Source organism: Lithobates pipiens, unplaced genomic scaffold, assembly GCF_037356315.1.
Source record: "Lithobates pipiens isolate NorthernLeopardFrog02 unplaced genomic scaffold, aLitPip1_a1.2 Scaffold_13, whole genome shotgun sequence".
Lineage (NCBI taxonomy): Eukaryota > Metazoa > Chordata > Amphibia > Anura > Ranidae > Lithobates > Lithobates pipiens.
This window is the reverse complement of record NW_027507718.1, coordinates 301,407,983-301,433,074: the sequence shown is the minus strand read 5'-3', so window position 1 is coordinate 301,433,074 and position 25,092 is coordinate 301,407,983. Positions and strand designations below refer to the sequence as shown.

The 25,092-nt window shown below is 42.5% G+C and overlaps 1 protein-coding gene across 19 annotated transcripts in view; it reads right to left on the bottom strand.

Moving 5' to 3' along the window:
* BLTP1 (bridge-like lipid transfer protein family member 1) overlaps nt 1–25,092 on the bottom strand; it is a 454,074-nt gene that overhangs the window by 144,131 nt on the left and 284,851 nt on the right. For 12 of the 19 annotated variants that reach the window (XM_077476843.1, XM_077476844.1, XM_077476848.1 and 9 more), the window contains exons 37-42: nt 23,047–23,198; nt 22,793–22,943; nt 20,796–20,948; nt 18,897–19,137; nt 10,856–11,004; nt 100–340 (exon numbers count right to left, since the gene is read on the bottom strand). In XM_077476843.1, the coding sequence (XP_077332969.1) occupies nt 100–340; nt 10,856–11,004; nt 18,897–19,137; nt 20,796–20,948; nt 22,793–22,943; nt 23,047–23,198 (1,087 nt within the window). The remainder of the gene's footprint in view (nt 1–99; nt 341–10,855; nt 11,005–18,896; nt 19,138–20,795; nt 20,949–22,792; nt 22,944–23,046; nt 23,199–25,092) is intronic. The other 7 variants (XM_077476845.1, XM_077476856.1, XM_077476859.1 and 4 more) reach the window with 1 other exon arrangement.

Genomic DNA, 25,092 nt, shown 5'->3' with positions numbered 1-25,092 from the left:
TGAGGCTCCTAGAACTTTATAATTTGATTTAAAAAAATATATATATATTACTGAAGTAATTTCACAGAACTATGGGGTCAAAATAAATGAATGTTTAACCTGACAAGTATTGGGTACCTGTCCTGGTAAGGGAACTGCTTTTAACTGCAGCAGCAGCACTTTTTTGTGGTGTGCCCTCCAGCAGATTGTGTAGGCTTGGAAAGCTCCCTGTCAGGTAACTCAAGAGACTCTCTTTCCGTGGACTTTCCTTAACAGGCAATCCAGACCTGCTGACATGTGCAGGAGAGTCATTTGCTGTGTCTCCACTGGTGTAACTCAAAGACTGATATGGATGGCTTCCCTAAACAACAAAAGCAAGAAGAGCTTATTGCAGACAAAGGTAAACAACCTCATGATAAAAGACAATGCATTGAATGAAAAATGAATATATGCATTAAAGTCCTGAATACCTTTGTAAGAAACTACAGCTGTTACACCCTAAAGAAATAACAAGAAAAAGTAAAGACTCAGTGGCCCTCAGCAGCTGAAATAATAAACGTATCGTGGTAATTGTATAGTAGTGTATAGCTAAATATTAAAATAAACATGAAAGAAAAACACACAAAACAGTTAACATTTAAAAAAAAAAAAAAAGTTGGGATTTCCTCTCAATCTTATGATGCGCTAACTCTTAATTTGCATTGACAACCTACACATCTGATATTAAAAATACACACAGTAGGTATAGAAAAACAGAATTTTACAGCTTACCTGTAAAATCCTTTTCTTGGAGTACATCACGGGACACAGAGCAGCCATAGCAATTACTATGTGGCTATAAGCCACCAATAGGTGAATGGACACTGTGCCCAAAAGCAGCATCCTCCTGCCCCTTACATCCATCTGGTAAGATTTTGTAAATGTATGTATTGACAACCAAGTTGCGGCCTTGCAAGTCTGAGCCATAGAGGCCTGGTGACACACTGCCCATGACGCACTCACTCCCCTGGTAGAGTGTGCTCTAATTTGAAAAGGTGGAACCCTCCTTTTCAATCCATAAGCCTGAATTATAACCTGACAAATCCACTGTGAAATAGTCGATTTTGATGCTGCTTGCCCTTTTCTGGGCCCCTCTGGCAGCACAAACAAAGCATCGGTCTTCCACATCTGAGCTGTCACCTTCAGATAGATCCTGACAGCTCTCACCACATCGAGAGAATGCAACAATTTTTCTTATGCAGAGCAAGGTTCTGCGAAAAAAGAAGGAAGGGAGACATCTTGGTTCAAGTGAAAACTGCACACTACCTTAGGCAAAAAGTTTGGGTGAGGACGCAACACCACCTTGTCTTTATGAATAATTAAGTATGGCTCCTTACAGGAAAGAGCTGCCAATTCTGACACTCTGCTAGCCGAAGTTACTGCAACCAAAAAAAACAACTTCCTTGTCAAAAGGATCAAGGGAATATGGCACAAAGGCTCAAAGGGTTGTCTTTACAAGACCGATAAAACTAGATTCAAATCCCATGGGCACGATGGTGGCCTGACTGGCGGAGTTATATGAGTTACCCCTTGTATAAAGGCCCAGATTAAAAAATGTGAAGCAAGCGGTCTTTGAAAAAATACTGATGAGGCCGAGAACTGACCCTTGATGGTACTGAAGGCTAGCTTCATATCTACCCCCAATTGTAGAAAGGCAAAAACTCTTCCTATAACATACTTTCGAGGATGCCATCTTTAGGTTTCACACCAGGAAATATAGGACCTCCAGATCCTATAATAAATGGACCTAGAAACGGGCTTCCTTGCATTAATCAGGGTAGTCCCCACTGACCCCGAAAGCCCCTGATCCTTTAAAATTTGGGCTTCAATAGCCAAACCGTTAAACATACCGATGGTAAGGCAGGATGGAACAATGGTCCTTGCCAAAGCAATTCTGGATGGGATGGTAGAGTCCACGGTTTCCCTACTGCCAACTTTATACCTGGATACCAGAATCACCGGCTTCCCTATCTCCTTGATCCTGCGTAGAAGCCACGGTAGCAGCTGAACTGGGGGGAACACATAAATCAGTGAAAACTGATCCCAAGGGGTGACTAGTGCATCTGTCCCAAATGCGAGCAGATCTCTTGTCCTTGACGCAAATTTGTCCAACTTCTTGTTGAACCTGAACGCCAACAGATCTATGTCCGGGGTACCCCACTTTTGGCATATGGCTGAAAACCATTCCCTCTGGGACAATTTTGGCGGCTCAAGAAGTCCGCCTGCCAATTCTCCAATCCCAGAATGAAGACTGCTGACACAAAATAGGATTTTTATAACAGTTTACCTGTAAAATCCTTTTCTTTGATGTACATCAGGGGATACAGAGCCATAGTAATTACTATGTGGGTTATATCGGACAGACAGGTGCTGGACACTGGCACACCCCTAAAGGCGTGTACTCCCCTATATAACCCAACCATTACTGGGAGTCCTCAGTTTTGTAGTTACGCAATACACATGTATCCCAAAGAAGGGAAGGACCTCTGTGTCCCCTGATGTACTTCAAAGAAAAGGATTTTACAGGTAAGCTGTTATAAAAATCCTATTTTCTTTTCTTACATCAGGGGACACAGAGCCATAGTGTGAGGACTCCCAGTAATGGGAGGGGTTATATAGGGGAGTACACGCCTTTAGGGGTGTGCCAGTGTCCAGCACCTGTTGGTCCGATATAACCCACATAGTACCTACTATAGCTCTGTGTCCCCTGATGTAAGAAAAGAAAAGGCACATGTTTCTCTGCCCATGTCAGAATATGGTCCACCTCCCTTTGGGCCACCTGACTCCTGGTACCCCCTTGGTGGTTGATTTAAGCCACAGCTGTGGCATTGTCGGATTGTATCCTGACAGAACACCCCTGCAAAATGGAAGTCCGGAATATTAGAGCCAGACATGCTACCCAAATCTCTAGAATGTTGATTTGCAAGGCTTTTTCTTTTTTTGTCTCTGACCACTTCCCCTGCAAAATGGCCTCCTCTAGAACCGCTCCCCATCCCAAGAGGCTGGCATCTGTCATTACAAGCTTCCAGGCTACCGGCATGAAGGATTTCTCCCTTTTTCAAATTAAACAACAATTGAGACTCTGGCGCACCCTTTGGAACAGATACATTGGGTAGTCCAAAGCTTGGATCCTCTTGTTCCAAGCGGACAGAATACTGTTTTGCAACAGTCTCAAGTGAAATTGGGCATAGGGAATAGCTTTAAAGCCACCGTTTTCTCTAGCAACATCATGCAAAGGCGAATGGAGGGATCCTTCTTTCCTTTGACCACACGGACCAGATGTTTTATATCTCTGACCTTCGTCTGAGACAAAAAGACCTTTTCTTGGACTGTGTCTATGACTCGACCCAAGTACTTCTTACTGGCCATATTGACCGTGCTGGACACATTGCGGACTAGCCCAGTGACCGACTTATCTACAAGCAGCAGGTCGTCTAGGTACGCTGTTAATAATATACCCTGGACCCTTTATTTTGCTAATACCAGGGTCAGAATTTTTGTTAACACTCGGGGGGGGGGGGGGGGGGGGAGGTAACCGAAAGGGCAAGACCACAAACTTAAAATGGGGCTGTTCCACCTCGAATTGCAGAAATTTCAGGTGAGCGGGGCAGATTGGCACATGCTCATATGCATCTTTGATGTCTACTGATGATAGAAATTCTCCTCCCCTCAGAGAGGACACAACTGACCGGATTGACTCCATGCGAAAGGAGCGGATGGTTAGGAATTTATTTAGGTCGTTGAGCTCTAAAATGGGTCTGACATCTCCATTCGGTTTTGGCACCGTGAAGAGATTAGAATAAAAACCTATGTCCTCTGTTGGAATTTCTATAATAACACCCTGTGACGTCAACTGGTCCAGTGCCTGGAATAAAGACCTTCTTTTTAACGGGTCTCTGGGAACATTCGATCTTAGAAAACAAAATGGTGGAAACTGCCGAAACTCTAGCTTGTAGCCTAGAGATACTGTGGAGATGACCCACCTGTCTTGGATCTCTTCCTGCCAAGCTCCTGAAAACTGGAGAAAACTTCCCCCCACTTGACCGAGTGGGGGTGTCCCTTCATAAGGAGGCCTTAGGACTCTGTTTTGTATGTTTCTTCCCCCAGGGCTTCTTCAGGCTTTGTGCTTGGCCTTGAGCCCTTGAAACTGCCTGGGGGTTGCCACACTAGGTGCCCGGGGAAGAAGTACATTTAAATGAAGAACGCCTACTCTTTTAACCGGTAAAAGGGCACTCTTACCACCTGAAATTTTTTGGATATACTTATGCAAGTCGTCTCTGAACAACTGTTCCCCATGAAAAGGAAAAACTTTCCACTAGCTTTTTGCATGGCAATTCAGCTGACCAATGCTTCAACCACAGAATTCTGCAATACATAATGCCCTTGGCAGCTACACTAACCCGTAGGCCATTTCCCCTTGAGCAGGGACACCTGAATGACTTTCTTGAGCTGGTCTTTTAAGGACTGACAAACCCCTATTGCTGCTACTGCAAGCTGTACTGCTAAACCAGCTATAGAAAAGGAAGCTTCAGAAAAAGATTAGAGCATCTTGTCGGCTGGATCTTTGAAAACCTGGACATTGTCCACTGGACAAGTTAGACTCCTTTTCACATAAGAAATAGCAGCATCCACTGCTGCAAACTCCACTTTTTAGTGAACTTTTCCTCAATGGGATAAAGAGAAAATCTCCCAGTAGGAACAAAATACCCATCTTGGTGATTCCAGTCTGCATGTATTTGTTGCTCCAGCAGTGGGTGTAAAGGGAAAGCATGTGGGCCCTGTGAAGGACTCAAAAACCCAAAGAAGAAAAAGGGGCCTCAGCCACCTCCGCTGGGGGCAATTTATATGGAGAAAGAACCAATTCCGTAAGGGATTGGACTAGCAGTTTTTGGGATTGCGAGGCTGAGAAGGGCTTATCTGAGACAGAATCCTCAGAAGAGGAGTCATCTGCCTGCCCTTCTTCCCGGTCACCCAATGGCACCTCAATGTCATCTGCCCATTCCTGTTCCAATACTGGAACGTCAGGAGGGGGAGAAGGGGACCTTTCACATTTTTCCCGGACTGGGAGACAGATGCGATCAGGCTGGCTATTTTTCCCTCCAACCCAGCTAATGCTAAAGTCAAATCGTCCCTGGTGATGTATACAGAACCTGAAATGTTGGATGTAGCCACTATGCCTGACAGCCTCAAACTGGCAAGTCACATCTGGCCTTTCAGGGGAGGATAGTACTATGGAAGCGTGACTAGGATCCTCAGATCCTGACAGCGGCACCCTGCGCTCCTCCCTGCTCTATTCCCCCACCTTTCTTTTGGGAAGACATAAGTCCTAAGCACTAAATGCAGAGGTACTCACAATATGCATCCACTGCTGAGCAGTAGTCCAGGAAAAAAAAGCCAGTAATCACTGCTCTGCCTAATGCCTAGTAGGTGTGCCTTTAAATGCCTGTATCCACACCTATACAGTGATTACATGCCCAAGTATATTCTGTGTCCCTCCGTCAGCCAGACTCTTTACAGAGTCACAAACTTTATAGCCACTGAGCCAGTGCCATGCATGCTCGCCCCCCATGTGCACGTCGACCGCGCCTAAGCCCCCCCCCCCCCCACATCCTACAGTGGCCTTTTACAAGAGCTGACCCCTGCAAGCTCGTGTGGACAAGGCGGTCCCTTTATTGGGATAGCTCAGGGGGAGAGAGGAGCTGCGTTAATGTGGGGGGATGCCGGCCGCCCGCTCCCATCGTCGGAACTAGCCTCCGGGGGGACAGTCCCAGAGCCACAGATAACTGGCAGACCAGGATGAGAGGCAATGCTGTCTCCAAAGGAGTGCTGCCAGACACTGAAAATTAAGTATGACAAGTAAACACCAGGTATGTTGCAATATACGCTCTAGTGGTGAAAAACAGGCAAGGCATTCGCTAATCAGAAAAAAGCCCTTGAAGTGAACCATGTGTGTTCCTTTCCCAGGTTCTTTCTTACTTTTTTTTAAACTTACCATTCCCGCTGCAGGATACTGCTGGAATACACAGCCAGACCCAATCTTCACCCATCACAGTGGGCCAGGTCTTCGAACGGATCTTCAAGAACCGGGTCACTCTTGCATACTGGGGTCCACACCCTTGGACCTGTACAGCACCCTGCCAGGACAACCTTTGGTTTAGTCATTATCCAAGGGCCTGGATCCCAAGGTCCAGCCCTCCAAAGATGAGCACTACAGGCAAAAACCTTGCTTCTTCCTCGAGGCAAGGGTACCATCCATTTTGGCCTTTCTTTTGCCACTGTGAATGGATCCGACTGCATAGCCCCTTGATCCTGGCAAGGATTTTTCCAATGGGGCTATCTATATTATAGTACTTCAATCCACCGTGACCATCACCTTGAGACACTGGGGGAAAAACTGAGGTACATCCTGTATGGGAGGGGGGTTATATAGAGGGGTACTTCCTGTCTTTGAGTGTGCCAGTGTCCATTCACCTATAGGTGGTGTATAACCACATAATAATTACTATGGCTGCTGTGTCCTGTCATGTACGATAAAGAAATAATTTTTTCTCACATTTTGGTGTTATATCTTTCACCTGGATGTTATAAGTGCACTTAGTAAACACAGTTGGATAAAACAAAAACTGTGCCTGTCTTCATTTCAGGCAGCAAATTAACTGTGATTATTTTAAAGGGGGTGATTTTTTTTCTATACCCACTGTATGCAAGTAGACAAATACATACAAAAAAAAATCTTAAATGTAGGCACCAAAATGGTCATTTGTACCACTTTGTAGCTGTTCTCAGAAGCACTTAGCATTTCACTTGTCTCTATATGACACATCACTGGCCTCTGGATAGCAGAAGCCTTTAAAGTTGAGCCAAGTCATTCTTTCAGAGGTATAGCTCCTTCTTCTAATAGTGACTCCGCAGCCTTTCAATTTCTCATGTAAAGAAAAGTTCTCAGTGACAGAGAAGCAGGGGGAGCTGAGATGCTGAACTGGCTTGAATGCCTTTAGTGTTCTGCTGTGAAATGTGAAGATGAAAAGCTCCATAATGCCTATAGCTACAAAAGTCATGGTGGGCTTGTTTCAAATTCCATTTAACTGTTAAGAATATGTAAGTACTTGAATGTCCATAGCCTGGCTAAGGCTTCATGTACACTGGCAGCTCCTAAACCTCAGTTTAGGAGCTTTTGGCATTTTTTTGCCAAAGCTTCTTAACTTAACTCCATAAAAGACCTATGTGTCCATGTACAAATAGGCTTTTAGCAGAGTTTAGGAGCTGCCACGTTTAGGCGAGGTTAAACTTACCTCTCCTGACTGCGGAAGAATCGCATTTAGGATGGAACGTTTTGACCTCCGCTGTGGGTAAATGCAAATTGTAGCAAAAACGCAGTAACGTTTAGGGTAGGCTAGTATACATGTAGCCTAAATGTTTCACAACAGAACAAAAGCCAGTCACTGTGGTATCTCTCACTTTTCTAGGCTCAAAAGTCAGAAGCCCTGACTTATATATAATGTTTTGCATCATGCAACCACTAATTAGTACAACCATAGGACAAGCATGATGGCTAGAATATAACAGAAGGCAGCAAAGATAACATATATATTATTTTTTTGATAGGTTGACTTTAACACTGTTTTAAAATTAAACATCATTTTGGAGACATGACAATCATTCCATGTGTATATCTATTGTAAATTCTGCTACAGCACTGTACATATACTGGACAGATCTAGACTACTAAATAGCAGAATGTGTTTTTGCCATTCCTAGTGCTCATAAGGCTAAACAAAAAAATCTGTGTATGGCTTAAATTAGAAAACCACCCTAAAACTTAAATCCCTGCATCTATAGACATCCACCATCTAACACTAACATATCTAGCCCTGTAAAGAAAAAAAATCAATACATACCATTTTTTAAAGCGATCCGAACCGATCTCCAGCAGCGGAAGCTCTGCAGAGGACACAGCCGACAACGGCTGTGAAATAAACGGGGAGCGATGTTACCCATAGAGTTACAATGGGGCTTCCGTTGTTAGAAGTGTTCTCTGCACCAGCCTCCACAGGGAAGCCGCAGCTGACAGCTCAGCCTGGGATTGGGTCAGATCAGCTTAAAAAGGTATGTATACTGATTTTTTTTTCTTTACAGGGCTAGATAGGTTAGTGTTAGATCATGGACGTCTATAGATGCAGGAATTTTAGTTTTAGGGTGGACTTCGAATGTAAGCCATACACAGATAGATTTTTTTTTTGTTTAGCCTCATGAGCACTATGAATGGCAAAAATATATTCTACTATTTAAGACAGATATGCAAGATTTTCAAATTCATACCATTTCTAATGGTGCACAAAGACATTTCTCACATGACACCTTGCTGGTGCGAATTTTTTTTGTCAATAAAGTTAGGATTTTTTTGTTTACCTGTAAAATCCTTTTCTTGGAGCACATCAAATGACCCAGGGCACTTCATATTCAAGACTACTTGGGATATCCTGTCAACTTCGAGTAAATGAACACTGGAAAGAAAGGCCCAGGCATAACCCCTCCCACCTCAACTGAGCCTCATTTTTTTTATCAAGCAATGAGGAACACAGACAAAAAAAGGAGGGATCCCTGTGCCCTCTGATATACTCTGAGAAAAGGATTTTACAGGTAAAGCAAAAATCCTAATTTCTCAATCATACCTCGCAGGACATAGGTTAATATTCATGACTACTTGGGTTGTCACAAAGCACTTAACATAAGGGGCAACACAGGCAACAAATCCAAAACATCTAAAATCAAAAATAGTAGAACCACAATACAAAGTTGCCTGACTGCAAATAAAGCAGTGCCATTCCTGGTTAAAAGGGCATTTCCCTTGATAACAGGCCTGAGAAATTAGCTTATGAAACCACCTAGAAATGGGATAAAAAAAAACTGCCTGCATCCTTGTAAGGAACCTCAAAACGAAAACGGGCTCAGACTCTTAAAACAAATTTGTAGACTTCAAATAAATACTATTGACATCCAAAGAGTGAGATTGCTTAGGATTAGGGAAAAAAAAACTGGGAACACAATGTCCTGATTCAGATGGAGTGAGGAAATCACCTTAGGAACAAAAGAGGACCAAGGTCTCAACACCACCTTATGGTGGGTAAAGAACCAGGAAAAGTTCTTTGCAGTAAACCACATCAAACTCCAAGACCCTGCAAGCTGAAGTGATGGCAACCAGAAAGACAAACTCGTGAGTAAGGAGCAATTAGGGAATCTCTCGGCATGGTTCAAAAGAAGTCTGCAAACCAGATAAGATCAAACTGAGGTCCAGGAGAGCCAAAGGGGGCTGGAAAAGTGAAGCAATCTGTGTGACACCCTGCACATAACAGGTCTTTGAAACAGAAGAGCAAAGGGTGAGATCTGCTTCTTGATCATACTTAAAACCAGAGACATCTCCAAACCAGACTTGAGATAGGTCAAAATGTGCGCCACAATATAGAATGATACTTATGGGCCTTGTGCCATGCATAAAAAGACAGCACAATAAGGTTTGTATCTTTGGATCTATATATTGTACCTGGGATGATGGTCTAATAATTTTCTGTCTATTCCCCTCTCTGTCATGGTATTAGAGATGTAGCATCTGCTTAGAACCCAAGATTTGCTACTAATAAAATAAACTTTTCTTGGACTCTAACGGTGGCAATGGTTTCTGACTTTCTTTAGGAATTAGAGCTTTACCCCACAATCTGCTTCTGGATGAAGGCATCCAAAGGGGTTACAAACAAGCACTCGCCCTCAAAGGGCAGCCTCTTGAGTCGCTTCTTGCAGTGAGGTTCCCCTGGCCAGAACTTGAGCCATAGGATCCTTCTCATTAGGACACACATGATGACCAACTGGGAAAGTTGCCATATAGATATTTTCTAAAATATCCAAACAAACTCAGAGCTCTCAGAAAATCTTCTAGAACTGTCAAATTGCAAGATCCCCTGGATCCGATTCTCCGGTATTAAGCATAAGCTTTGCCCAGGGTTTGGCAAACTCCCACCACAGCCACCTCAAGCTGCAGAGCCACACCCACAAGAGATTAGGATGCCTTAAAGAGGGCCTTCAATTTCTTATCTGTGCCATCCTTAAAGACCAGGAACTCATCCACCGGAACCATCAGGGTCGAAACAGTCAGGTCAGAAGATGAAGAATCCAGTTTCTTGCAGAATACCTACTCCATGGGGTACTGCTGAGCAAAATGCTTGGTGAGCCCAATCAGTGTTCATCACTTACTGCAACTGAGCATACACAGGAAAGGATTTGGTATCCTTTAGGCTGTTGTCAGGACCCAAATCCAATGACTATAAAAGAAGAGGACTCTCGAAGAGGGAACCTCAAGTTAGTGTGCACCATATCTAACAAGGAAGCCCACTGTGGTCTTCTGTATAAAGAAGCCCAGGACTTGGAGACTCCCCCTAAGAGAAATCGTCTACAAGGGATTCCCAGCCCCCAGCTTCCTCCTCCTCCTGACACCTCCACCCCCCACAAAAGGGGGGAAAGGGGAGCACCCACATTTGCGTTCCAGGCATTCCAAACCAGTGAGGACCCCTGAGAACTCATTAGAGAAACTAAAATGGCTGCTGAAAAGCCCTCCCTCAATACACAGGATCCAGAGGATTGTATCTTTAAAACAGTGTAAATATGAGATAAGGCCAGGTATTCACAGCTAATCCAGCCCCCAGAGGAGCCATTACAGTCACTATCTACCCAAGTAGTTATGAATATGAAGTACCCCGTGTCCTCTCGGGCACAAATAATATCATTACCTTACTTAATGGTGTTTTTTGTATCTCACAATGCACAGCTAAAAAACTGAGAAACCTACCTTAATCTTCAAAGCAGAGTCGTTATGAGCATGAGATTTGGACAGCTTCCTCATAATTTCAGCACCACTTACAGGACCTGAAGTAACACCAGTTTGTGGAGGCTTTGTATTTGCCCCTTCAAGCAGCATGGTATGTTCACTAATGGTAGCTAGAACAGATAATTGAAAATGTAAAAATACAAGATAGTTCTTAAAAAGGTCTCTTGTAATAAACGTTTTCACTGTAAAGCTTAATTCCAAACAGATATCAATCAATGCAGTTTTGTATGTATTCAAATTAAATGTATTTTTAAAATCATATAATGCAAGTACCCAAAATGGTCTCAACAAAAGCCTCTTGTAATCCCCTGTATAGCAACTTGTTTCTGGGAAGGATAGTACTAGCACATAATCAGGATCTGCAGTGGTTTACAAATACTGGCAGTGAATATACTGAAAGGTGAAGAGAACTGAATGAGCAGAGCGATTAGCTGATCAATACTCTACTTTTCTTCACTGTCTACCCAGCAAGTTAGGGGTGATATGTTTACTTTCATTCCTTTCAACTGGAGTACAAGTCTTATGACAGGTTCACACCTATGCGATTTGCTGTTAATTAGTTCCTGCAGTGCTTTTTGCACAAATGTTTTTGTTGATCAATTTGCTGTTAGACAGAATAAGAACGCAAATAGTGGAAAAAAATGCAGCATAATTTCAGCAAAAACACAGTACATGCTTTTCTGCAGCTTCTCTGTTGAAGTCTATTGAACCAAAAATTCACTGTTTTGCATTTTAAAACGTCCCGACCCTTTCCAAAAATGCTGTGTCACATAGAAAACCATGTTAAATGGACTGTAGGGTGTTTCTGCAAAAAGCACTAAAAAACGCAGGAGTGTGAACCAGGCCTTAGACCTTACTATGACATGTTTAGTGGTGTCTGATGGATAAGACAGTGGTTGGCATTTATGTCACTCTATGTGCTTAGTGATCTGCTATTGTTAACCTCCCCCAACATGAACATTTTTTTTCTATACAAGTGTTTTTCTGTAGACCACTAAAACGAAGAAGACCATAATAAGAAAAGAGTCTTAGATCATCAGAATTTGTATTAGCTTGGAAAATTGCAAAGGAAAAGTAATTTCTTTTGAGTCCCTACAAGCTTGAAAATCTTAAATTGAATCTGCAACCTACACATGGCAATGAATTCCACCCATATAACACCAATTAACAACAGAACAGTATTTGCTGTACCTAAACCTTGTGTTATAGTATTAGGTCTATCATCTTCATCCTTCCTTTCTGCTTAAAATAGATATTATTGAACAAGTTTTCAGCTAATTTTAGTGCGAGACAATTTAATTAAGGCCAATGTTGATTTTAAAAGAAAAAGAAATTACATTAATAAAGAATTACAAAACTGAAATAACAGTTTGACTTAATCTCATATGTCAGTTCCATAATCTACATATGAAGCATCCTAGAAAGCAGAATTATTACATACAGCAGGGGTCAGCAACCTTTTTCCACATAGGGGCTGGAATCGATGTATGTGAATGCATAGAGGGCCGCATTCACCTGCTAATAAATTAAGATAATAATAATCCTAATACGGTAATAATAACAGTACAGGTTTACCTCACTTTAAGGTGGTTCAGTAATACAAAGCCAAAAAACCAACAAAAAAGATCAAGTGAAACCTATTTTGGATGGTTGTTCACCGTCCTAGAAGTCTTAGCAGCTGGGAATAACTCCTGGGAGGGAAAGGGGGTAAAAGCTGCAATATGTTCCATAAAGCACTTAGACTTTAGTGTATTACTCCGTGACAGTGGAAGAATGGAGCTCAGTAATGTGAACGGCCTCTATAAATTGGTTATTAAAAATAGTTTATTGATAATAAAAATAGCACACTTACATGGGAACTGCCATCCCAAAAGGCCAATAGTCTGTCTACAGATCGCAAGTTACCATATGGCTGTGCCTGTCCTTGGATGGAAAGGATCCCGGTGTGTCACTGTGAGTAGCAGCAGTGATGTGGGTGTAGATGATAAATGACCCCAACGGCAGAGTGGATGGTTACTGGGGAGCCTCTGCTCCATTCCAAGGGTAATGTCTGCCCAGCCAGAACCTCCACAGATGTCTTTACTGTGGCCCCATTCAGTAGCGGCGTCTGGCGATGACATCATCATTCGCCTGTGCCGAAGGACCCAGCAAAGGCCAATGGGGGAAGTGGAAGGAGGCACAGAGAGACAATTTGTGTATCATCACCATCACCGCGATGACATGTTTCATGTCCAGCGCTTTGTCATGACTTGACAGAGTGCTGGACGCGAAATATGTCGTGGTGATGGGACCACATGTCCGCTGGGTCCCTGTCCCCAGGGGTGATGAGGTCTCTGTCCCCAGGTGTGTAACAGAGTCCCCGTCATCAGGGGTGATGGGGTCCGTGTGCCCCCAAAGCAGTGTCCTCTGCACCCCCCCTAAACACTGTAGTGTCCTCTGTCATCCCCCCCATAATGTTAATGTCCTCTGTATCCCTCCATATTGTCCTCTGTATCCCCCTCCAACCCACCCACACACACACATTGTAGATAGAACTCTCCTACCTTACACAGGTGTACAACGAGCAGAGCAGAGATCAATATCAGAGGGCTGGATGGGGCGGGAACTGCTGGTTAAATTTTCACATTAACAGGCTGGTAATTAATGTCTAGGATCGTCCGGCAACCAATCACCTGCTGTGTTATGTAAAAATGTAACTCCAGCCGTTCCCACCCCCATTCAGCCCTGTGATGCCACTGCTCAGCAGACATTTTCACCACTGTCCTTGTCATTGAACAGCGGCGAAAATGTCCGCGGGCTGGGTGCCCGCGATTAATTCACTGACGGGCTGGACATCTAGTGGTGGCGGGTTGCTGACCCCTGGCATACAGTATCTCACAAAAGTTAGTACACCCCTCACATTTTTGTAAATATGTTATATCTTTTCAACTTACAACACTGAAGAAATTACACTTTGCTACAATGTAAAGTAGTGCGTGTACAGCTTTTATAACAGTGTAAATTATATTAATGAAAATGTCCAAATTGGGCCCAATCAGCAATTTTCCCTCCCCGGTGTCATGTGACCCATTAGTGTTACAAGGTCTCATGGGTAAATGGGGAGCAGGTGTGTTGAATTTGGTGTTATCACTCTCACTCTCTCATACTGGTCAGTGAAAGTTCAACATGGTACCTCATGGCAAAGAACTCTCTGAGGATCTGAAAAAAATATTTGTTGCTCTACATAAAGATGGCTTAGGCTAGCCGAAGATTGCCAAGACCCTGAAACTGAGCTGCAGCACGGCAGCCAAGACCATATAGCAGTTTAACAGGAAAGGTTCCACTCAGAACAGGCCTCGTCATGGTTGACCAAAGAAGTTGAGTGCACGTGCTCAGTGTCATATCCAGAGGTTGTCTTTGGGAAATTGACGTATGAGTGCTGCCAGCATTGCTGCAGAGGTTGAAGGGGTGGGGGCCAGCCTGTCAGTGCTCAGACCATATGCCGCACACCGCATCAAATTGGTCTGCATGGCTGTTGTCCCAGAAGGAAAGATGATGCACAAGAAAGCCTGCAAACAGTTTGCTGAATACAAGCAGACTAAGGACATGGATTACTGGAACCATGTCCTGTGGTCTGATGAGACAAAGATAAACTTATTTGGTTCAGATGGTGTCAAGAATGTGAGAATGTGTGGCGGCAACCAGGTGAGGAGTACAAAGACAAGTGTGTCTTTCCTACAGTCAAGCATGATGGTGGGAGCGTCATTATCTGGGACTGCATGAGTGCTGTCGGCACTGAGGGGCTACAGTTAATTGAGGGAACCATAAATGGCAACATGTACTGTGACATACTGAAGCAGAGCATGATCCTCTCTCTTCAGAGACTGGGCCGCAGGGCAGTATTCCAACATGAGAACGACCCCAAACACACCTCCAAGATGACCACTGCCTTGCTAAAGAAGCTGAGGGTAAAGGTGATGGACTGGCCAAGCATGTCTTCAGACCTAAAGCCTATTGAGCATCTGTGGGACATCCTCAAATGGAAGATGGAGGAGTGAAAGGTCTCTAACATCCACCAGCTCTGTGATGTTGTCAAGGAGAAGTGAAAGAGGACTCCAGTGGCAACTTGTAAAGCTGTGGTGAACTCCATGCCCAAGAGGGTTAAGGCAGTGCTGGAAAATAATGGTGGCCACACAAAATAGTGACACTTTGGGTCCAATTTGGACATTTTTATTTAGGGGTGTACTCACTTTTGTTGCCAGCGGTTTAGACATTAATGGCTGTGTGTGTTGAGTTATTTTGAGAGGACAGCAAATTCACACTTTATACAAGCTGTACACTCACTACTTTACATTGTAGCAAAGTGTCATTTCTTCTGTGTTGTCACATGAAAAGATATAATAAAATTACAAAAATGTGAGGGGTGGTACTAACGTTTGTGAGATACTGTAAATTACCTCAGTCCTACACACTTATAGGGTATTTTTAGATTCAAAAGAACGAATGATCATTTTTAAAAGTCTTAAGACTAAAGAGTCCTATAGCCAATTTTTTGCAAAGAACACACATGAAAGATGCTGTACAGGTACAAGAAAAAATATGTCAGCTCTTTGGAATTACCTGTATTTCTGCATGATCAACCCATAATTTTAATAGACAAACACACGATGACCAAATGACCAACACAACCAATTTGTGTATTTTCCACGCTTTACCCATTTGTACCCACTACATCCCTGCTTTTAATTTTATCTATGTGTGAGCTTATCAGTGATTTTTTTATTTTATTTTTTATACACATTTCTTTACGGTCAATAGTGATAGTAAATCAGAGAGCAGTGAAGCAGAAAGCTGGGGTAGAAGTGAAAATGTATTTTTTATATTTACCATATAATCCTTTACAGGGGAGTCCATTGAGGGACAGAAAGTCATATATTGTAAGGTTATACTGCTGACTACAGGAGAAAGTGACCAAAAAAAAAAATGTGAATGTCAGCCCACGATAATCTAGAAGCACATGACGGAGACTTATGGGACTCTGATGGCCATTCCTTGGACATCTTAAGCTGAGTTCTTGTCACCAATGATATCCCTGATGATGATGACATTGAGGGTAAGAAGGTCTAAAAAGCCAGCATCCCTTGAAGATCAGGCTAGTCAGGTGCTCCTTGGATATAGAATCTACCTCTCATCACCTTAACAATAGGGGTCCACGTTTCTGTTTAGACAGCAGACGCTTATAGGACACACGTTTGGATGCTTCTAGCAAGCCATTTTAAAAGGAAATGTAGGGCTCCAGACATCAGCTCTACACACTATAAAAGGTAGGGAACTTCCACAATAGTGGAGAACTCTCTACTGAAGAAATTAACCCATTCTGCTGCAGTGTGACACATGTTGCAGCCATGATAGAGTGCAAAGGCCCCTAGCCTGTGAATTGGCAGCAGGTTTATGTGGCTTAAACTGCCAGGCTTTGCTTGGAGGCAGCCCATTAAAATGTATAGGGATGCAGCAGCTGCACAAACAGCTGCACATCCCAATTTGACCTGGCTAAATGCACACTGTCTGTGCCCCTGCAGCCGCTGTATCCCCATACACTTACATTGGCCCCCTACATGTAGCAACTGACTAGCATGAACAGTAGAAAAACTTGCAAAAATGTTTTCCACCAACGTTTTGGTGGAACGTAGATAAACTTAAAAAAAAGTGGGCATAAATTATTTGTGTAATTGTATGTGAGGTGTCAAATTACCGAAGAAGTGGTGGTAAAGGCTTGATTTTTTTTCAAAAAAAATAAATGTTAATTATACTTATCCTGCTCTGTGCAATGGTATTGTACTGAGCTGCCCCAAACCTCCTCTTCTGGGGTCCCCCACTGGTGCTTTAGGCTCCTCCACTTTTGCGTGCATCAACATAGCAAGCCACTTGCTATAGGGCACACGTGTGGGCTCGCACCTGAGCTGGGCTGTCCAAGTCCATAAACACACACAGCGTGGTTCGGCTCTGCCCCCTGCTCCCATGATTTCATTGGCAGTAGCAAGAGACAATGGCTCCGCTTCTGCCTCTGCATCCTGTGAGGAGAAAGAGAGAGACTAACGCTGCTGCAGACAGGCACAGCGCTGGATTGAGATAGGACTTAGGTAAGTAAAAGGGGGCGATACAACTGCTGGGATATTGTTTACCTTAATGCAAGGAATGCATTAAGGTAAACAATGCTCTGGCTTTAGAAATGCCTAAGGTTAGCCTAAATTGAAAACAGAAAAATCGGCACAAGGAACACTTACATTTCGTACATGACCTCTGTGCTGATTTTTTGTGTTTTAGGAGAAATCTTAATCTGTCCAAGCCCCACACCCCTGCCGCCATCAAGAGAACTCAACTATGCACACCCTTTCCTTACAGACCTGCCATTCATAGAAAGCCATACTAGAGCTTCTATGATTGGCACATGATCACTAAATGGAGGGGGGGGGGGTATCACTCATTCCCCATTCAGGGATCCTGTGCCATTCATCGAAGCTGTAGTACAGCATCTATGAATGGCGGATCTGGCAGGAAAGGGTGGGCATAGTCGAGCAGCACTCTTGATTAGATGATCTAACAACAGCAGCTGTATTAGGATACGTTCACACTGATATCATGTGGTTTTCCCACACCGCATGTGTAGTGTAATGTACCCGCCAGTTTGCAGGACTGGTCGCTTTCAGAAAATGCACCAAAATCGTCAGGTGCAATAGAAGTCAATGGCATAGTACAGTTAACCCATACGAAACGTGTAGGTACGCTAAACTGCACATATGGTGTTGGGAAAACAACTCTGCATTAGTGTGAATGGAGGCTTAACCCTGCCACACAGAAATGTTACACTGTCAGGGGTAAAGAGAGGCTCAGACAGATGAGGGTGTCACCAAAAACAAGAATCAGCACAAGGGATGCATTATAAAAGGTATGTTATCTCCCTTGTGCTGATTTTTCTGGTTCTAATTTAGGCTAAACTTGGGCTTTAATGTGGACATAATTTGCAATTGAAACGCATGAATTAAATAAGTGGTACTAAAAATAATAGATACTAGGTTAGTAGACACCACTGTTTTGGAAAGAAGTGGGTGTAAACAATAATAACGTTTTACAGCTCATGCACACACAGCTCTTTTGAACGCCTTTCTCCTAGGAGAAGAAAAGCAGCAAGTAAACCATGGCCTTAAAAAATAAAAAAATAAATAAAAAATATCTCCTGCAAGGCAATGGTATAATGCATCACATATTAGCACATTATGAAGTACTTACCTTAGAACAAAGCCACCCAGCAGTGTGTGGCAACTTCCTCCTTCCCCCGGTCTTCCTTCCGGGTTCGCTGGCTCTGGCACAGGAGTCACAGTTCACGGCACAGAGTTCTGAAGGGACAGCGTGGGTATGCCGTCTCTTTAGAGCACTTGTGCCGGTGATGACACAAGCTGCATCCAGTGTGAATATTTCCTAAACAACGCAAGTTTAGGAGATATTTACTGCACCTACAGGTAAGCCTCATCTCATAGGCTTACCTGTAGGTACAGGTTAAAAAGTTGAGTTTACTACTTGAAGAACGCACCTAAAGTTATGTTTTTCAAATGTTTTTAAGCACTTATAGACATGTTCAGGCGGATGAAGCATTTGGGTGTTTATTCATTTAATTGCCCAGAATATTAATTTATTCTGGCCATTGAAATGAATGCTCATGCACTAAACGCGCCTACCGATTAGGTGTATTCAGGCATATCTAATTTTTTTTTCTGTCCAAATGCTCTTCTCCTTAGTGTGATTTTGGTGTGTTCTGATTCCTGCCCCTAAACACCTATGTGTACATGGACACAGGGTAACAGAGGGGTGTTTAGGGGTAGAAAAAAGTTAGACGCCTGTAAAATGGGCATCTGCTGTGTGCATAAGACCTTTCTGGAGTTTGACCTTATTATTAAGCAGTTCATCATCTCAGAACCAATAAAAAATTAACAGATTATGTTCAGAACAGTATATAGAAAAGGCATACCTGCATCAAATTCAAACTCTGCACCATCAGCACTGGTGTCACTCTGCAGAGCTGCACCATTCTCCAGACCATTCAGATCATCTTCCTCTTTCTTGACTGGATTTTGAGGCTTAAGTGGTTGAGCTGGCCTGAGCAAGCGAACGCCTTTAAAAGCAGGTGTAACAACAATAAACTTCATCCATTGCCTGGCAAGAGCAACAAGCCCTTTCTTCAAGGTGACCAAAGCAGGGAGTCCATCACTCTGTGACACAAAGATAATAATAATGTTCTTATTTCAATGAACCATTTTATGCTGCTTGCTTTACCTATGTAAGTAATACATTTAAAAACCTTTTTAAGCTTTAAAACCACTTTTAACTTTATTTCTATCACAGGTGGGGGGGGGGGGGCATGTTGGGGGGGTGCAGATCATGTCCTCTCAAGTGACAGAGCTATCACATAGGAGTGGTGAGACAGTCCTCACATCCGTGTAAGCACCTGACTGGAGCCATAAACTGGGTTTACACAAAACCTCTTTCTTCACCCTTGGGGGCTGAATTAAATGGTAGCAGTTAAGTGAAGAAAAGTCAAGTTTGGACAGAGTAGAGATGGATTAGAGCACCTCTTAGATTTTTATTGCTAACTCTGTACTCGCTAGGGAGTTTCACCCTCTCTACCTGTCCTGTTTACCATTATCATCAAAAGAAAAGGAATCCCAAATTCTGGGTTGTTCCCAAAACAGTAATACAGGGAAAATATTCCATTGGGGACACTGGTTTTCAGGAGCCCCAATGGATTCCCCTAATTTGCAGGGATTTCCTCTGGTGTGTAAAAAGAAACTATAGTGTATTTTCAAAAAGTATGCATTTAAGTTATTATTATGTAATTTAAATGAAGGTGGGTGTTTTACTTACAAGGTGGGCGTGTACAATACAGTGAGCAGGAGACATAAAGAAGGTACCAAATGAGCACAAGTAACAAGAGGTGAATCAATATGTATGATAGAGAAGAGAGGAGGTATCAGAAAAGAGCAGAGAAGGGTTGCCAAACAGCATATATATTATTTGGCAGGTTGGAGATTCAAAACAAATAAATGATAAGGGTCAGCAATAGGAGGTCATGGTATATGACAAGCAGGAGGCAAGGTACAGCTCATTGTTGATCTTCTAGAAGATTGGGATTACAAATCCAACAATCCAGACTGTGTGAGAAGTGGACACTAAACTCTCAAAAAAAAAAAACACTGAAAAAATACTAGAAGTTTCCTTTATGACCATTTGGTGATGGCAGGCCAAGACTTTGTAGAGGTACTGCAATAAAGGGAAATTTGGGTTAAGGACATATAGCACACACCTTGTCCTCTGAAACATGGTGCTTTTCATATTCACGGCAGAAAGTTCATCTTGTAGGGAAAGTAGCAGAATCATTCCAAACACTCAAGGAATGTTATTTACAACAAACTAAAAACTTTCACATACTTAACAATAGGAATGAAATAAGGAAAATACCTTTTTCACAGGTACCCAGCTCCCACTTCCGCCCGGGACACCTAGGCAGACCCTTCCTCCTTGCAATCATCTGGGACGTGTCACAGGTCCCAGAAGATTGCACGGGCATTCAGGACGTGCACTGATAATCGCGCAGGAGCAGTGCACACACACGGCAGTGAAGCCGCAAGCTGTCAAAGCCGGGTGCCCACAGTAGTGATGCCAGTACCACGAAAGGGAGAGAAGCGAGGCTTCATGCGGACTGTGGGACAGGTGAGTGTGTGTTTAATAAAAGTCAGCATGTACACTTTTTGTAACTGCTGACTTTTAATAAACACAGAAACGGGAGGAACTCCTCTTTAAGTTCATAGACACACAATAAGCCCAGTACAGCACAAGGGCAGCTGAGGGAGTCACAAAGTTTAAGGCTTACCAGTGTGGCATCTTCAATAATGGAATAATTGGCTTGATGTAAATAATGATGAAGCAAATTGCAAAGCAGAGGGGAGGGATTCTCTTGCAGGTAGCGAGCTTGTTTTGTAAGTCTGTTGTATTTACTCCGCATTGGGAAATGAATGCTTTTATTCTGTAAAAAACAAAAGGTAAATACAAAACAACAAACCATAACTTTTAAAAGAACTTCACATTATGGGTCATTGCCAAACATCACCCATCTCTGGTATATATGCCGTGCCTACAGGATGTTCAGGAAATATTCTATCTGAAGGTTTTAACACATGGTTATGCATGTGCAGGGTTTTGTCATTGCCTTTAATGGTGTTGGCATAAACATATGTGGTATGTTGTCCATGAAACATGTAGAGAATTAATTGTACATTTCACCCTCAGTTCTCTTAATTTGTCATACTACCAGTGATATATGTTTTATATGTTTCAAATCACATTGTGTGAATATGAGATACCGTATTCATCGGCGTATAACACGCACTTTTTCCCCCCTAAAATCATGGGGAAATTGGGGGAGCATGTTATACGCCGATCCCCCACTGTTTCTATCCCTTTCTGATGTTCTCTGTGGCTTCCGGGTATTTTCGGCTATTATCTTCGGCCGTTCTCGGCTATTTTCGGCCGCACTCGGCCGAAAATAGTCGAGGACGGCCGAGTGCGGCCGAAAATACCTGAAGGCCGCGCCATTTTTAAACGGCAAACACACTAGCAAGACGGCAAATTAATGACAAGGCTGCAATGGAAGGCTGCAAATGACTGGCAAGGCTGCAATGGAAAGCTGCAAATGACTGACAAGGTTGCAATGGAAGGCTGCAAATGACTGACAAGGCTGCAATGCAAGGCTGCAATTGACACTGACAATTTTTCCTTAAACTTCCCTCCTAAAAGTTTTTTTCTTTTAAATTCCCTCCTAAACTTGTGGTGCGTGTTATACGCCGATAAATACGGTAAATGTTATTTTATCTATGTATCTGGATATATGAATTTTTAGAATTTGTACTAATAAAATCTATTTTAAAAGGAAGTTTTTTTATGTAGTCCTTGGGTACCAAGATAGTCCATTAGTACAATTGTACAATTGGGGGTGGCCTGTGGTTTCTCTTATATGTGAAATGCTGACACGTTAGTGAATTATTATTTTTTTATTTGATGCCCGTTATAAGTGGCTTTTTGATTGAAATGGCAGAAAATGCCTATGCATGACAATGCACCTGGCTGAAGCAATAAGAAAGAGCATGAAAGTGGAGATGCACCAGTGTAAAGTCTGCCTGAGATTTCCTTTAACTAGGCATAACGTCAGCTTTTATGGAGTTAAGTAGGATGTATACTTTCTCCAGACTACTACTAGTTATATTATATTGGTAAGTCTTATTTTATTACCCCTTTTGTCTGTTTTCCTAACCATGGTATTAGTCACATAGGTTTCAAGGTTTTTGACCACTGGTGGTATGTTTTTGAGTCTTCCTTATTCACCAATCCCTTCAAGTAGCTCATTAAGAAAATTATGAAAATATCCTTAGGCTGGCCATACATTGTACCATTTTCTTATTCAATATCCTTTAGATTGACCTTCATCTATGTAGTGCACGGGCCTGCCTTGAAAGTGTTTAGGTTTGACCTCATATTTTACAGGTTTGCTAAATCTAACGAAAAATTGTACAAGAAAATTGTATAATGTATCGCCAGCCTTATTCTTATGAATTTCTGAGATTTCCCAAGTGGAATATAAATAAAATATAAACATATAAGGCTGGATATCCAAACGAACACACTAAGGATGCCTATTATTTTTTTTTTTTTAAAAAAGAAAAATTTACATTTTTCTTTCTGCTGAGTACAATGAGATTACAAATGACAGTCACATGAATAAAGTCATAATTTAGGAAATTCACCCATGTTATCCTCTTAACAGCAAACATACATTCCAAAACAAGCGCATAGACAAATTAACCCTTCACTCACCTCCAAAGCTTCAGTCATAATACAGCCCATTACAGCACAGACTCTTAATGTGCCCTCAGTATCCAACTTGTTCAGAGACGATTTTAACTGGTCAATAGGAACCAACCATGCGCTGACTGCTGGAGTTGCAGTACTGAGGAGGTTCAATTGCCTAAATTAAAAATTCAAAGCCATTTAGAAGCTGAACCTGCAATGGCAACATACCCTTGTAACATAGCACATAACAGCCCATTTTTTCATTTAACCACACACACCTGGAAAAGGTAAGAGTTGCTGAGCGTACATTTGTGGGTGCTGCGAAGCTAAACCAGATCTCCTTTATAGTGAGCTTCATGCTACTGGAGTCTGGAGGAGGCGGCATTAATGGAAGATCTTTTTTCAAGTCATCTGATTCAACGCCTTCATCCTTAAAAAGAAAAAAAGAAAATTAGATCATTAAATGCATACCCAAACAGTAGAATCACAAAAAAACACAGTCACTTCCAGCGCTAAGGGGTCTTCTAAAGTGAAGGGCAACAGGAACAAGACTGGGTGGATGCTGCCTTCTTCAGATGGAGTAATCAAAAAAGACAAAATGGAAGGCAAGCACTCCTAGTGCATTACCAATGACAATTTATTAAATTATAAAATCCATAAAAAGTTGGTACTCACAAATGCAACTCTCAATTGAGCCATATAAATCACATCAATCAGTGTATGGAAAGGTGCAGGACCATATCATGGGGTACAACGGACACATTTCAGGGGCACACCCCCTTCCTCAGAGCTAGGCTAATCAGGACCAACATAGGCAAGTGCTTTTAAATGAACTGATTGAAAGAAAAAAAAACAGGCAGGCAGGAAAATATATATATATATATATATATATATATATATATATATATATATGTAGATTTTTTTTTTATATATATAGATTTTTTTTCTACTCACCGTAAAATCCTTTTCTATGAGTTCACTGATGGACACAGCTCTTACAGTCTTGACCTTAGGGTTATATCGCCACCTTCAGGAGTAGGACTAGGCAAAAAAAAAAGTAACCCTCCACTCTGCTACAGGCAGCTCCGTTTGTTATAAAGCAGTGCAAACACAAACAGGAGGGGTGGGTGCTGTATCCGTCAATGAACTCAGAGAAAGGGATTTTACGGTAGAAAAAAATCCTATTTTCTCTTTCAGACATTGACGGACATAGCACTTCCAGTCTTGATCTTAGGGACGTCCCAAAGCAGTGCCACAACGAGGGGTGGGAACAGAAAAAAATTTCCCAAAAATAAACTCCACCGGAAACAAAAAAAACCCCGTAAGATGAGCCAAAACCTCAGATGGCCGCCTGCAAAACTTTGCAGCCGAAACACGCATCCGAAGATGCCCCAACATCCACCTTATAAAACTTGGTGAAAGTGTTTACTGACAAGGCCCAGGAAGCACTAACTGCCCTGGTGGAATGCACTGTGATGGAAAAGGGGGGCACTGGCCCCCTGATTGCATAAGCCTGGACAACAATTTGTCTGATCCAACGAGAAATATTGGCCGAAGAAGCTGCCAGGCTCTTCCTCGGACCAACAGAGATAAACAGTAAATCCGGCCTTCGAAAAGGAGCCATAGCAAACAGATACACACGGAGAGCACGAATCACATCCAAAGAGTGCAAAGCGATCTCTTTAGGGTGAGATGGTTGAAGACACAAGGAAGGAAGCGCAATGTTCTCATTTAGATGAAAGGCAGATACCACCTTAGGAAGAAACGAGGGAGGGGACGCAGCACCGCCTTATCCTTGTGGAGAACCAAATAAGTAGACTTGCATGATGAGGCCACCAACTCAGGAACCCGCCAAGCAGACGTAATAGCCACTAGAAAGACAACCTTCTGAGAGAGCGTAAGTAAGGGGATCTCCCTAATGTTCTCAGATGGTGGCTTCTGGAGTACCGAGAGCTATGAACAAAAAAAGAGCGACAATTTTGAGAAAAGACACAATATTTATTACTTTTTGCTATAATAAATATCCCTTAAAAAAAAATGTTTTCCTCAGTTTAGGCCGATATGTATTCTACATATTTTTGGTAAAAAAAAATCCCAATAAGCATATATTGATTGGTTTGCGCAAAAGTTATAGCGTCTACAAAATAGGGGATAGATATGTCATTTTTATTTATTTTTACTACTAATGGCAGGGATCTGCGATTTTTATCGTGACTGTGTGGCAGACAGATCGTACACTTTTGACACTATTTTGGGACCATTCACATTTATAAAGTGATCGGTGCTATAAAAAATGCACCGATTACTGTATAAATGTGACTGGC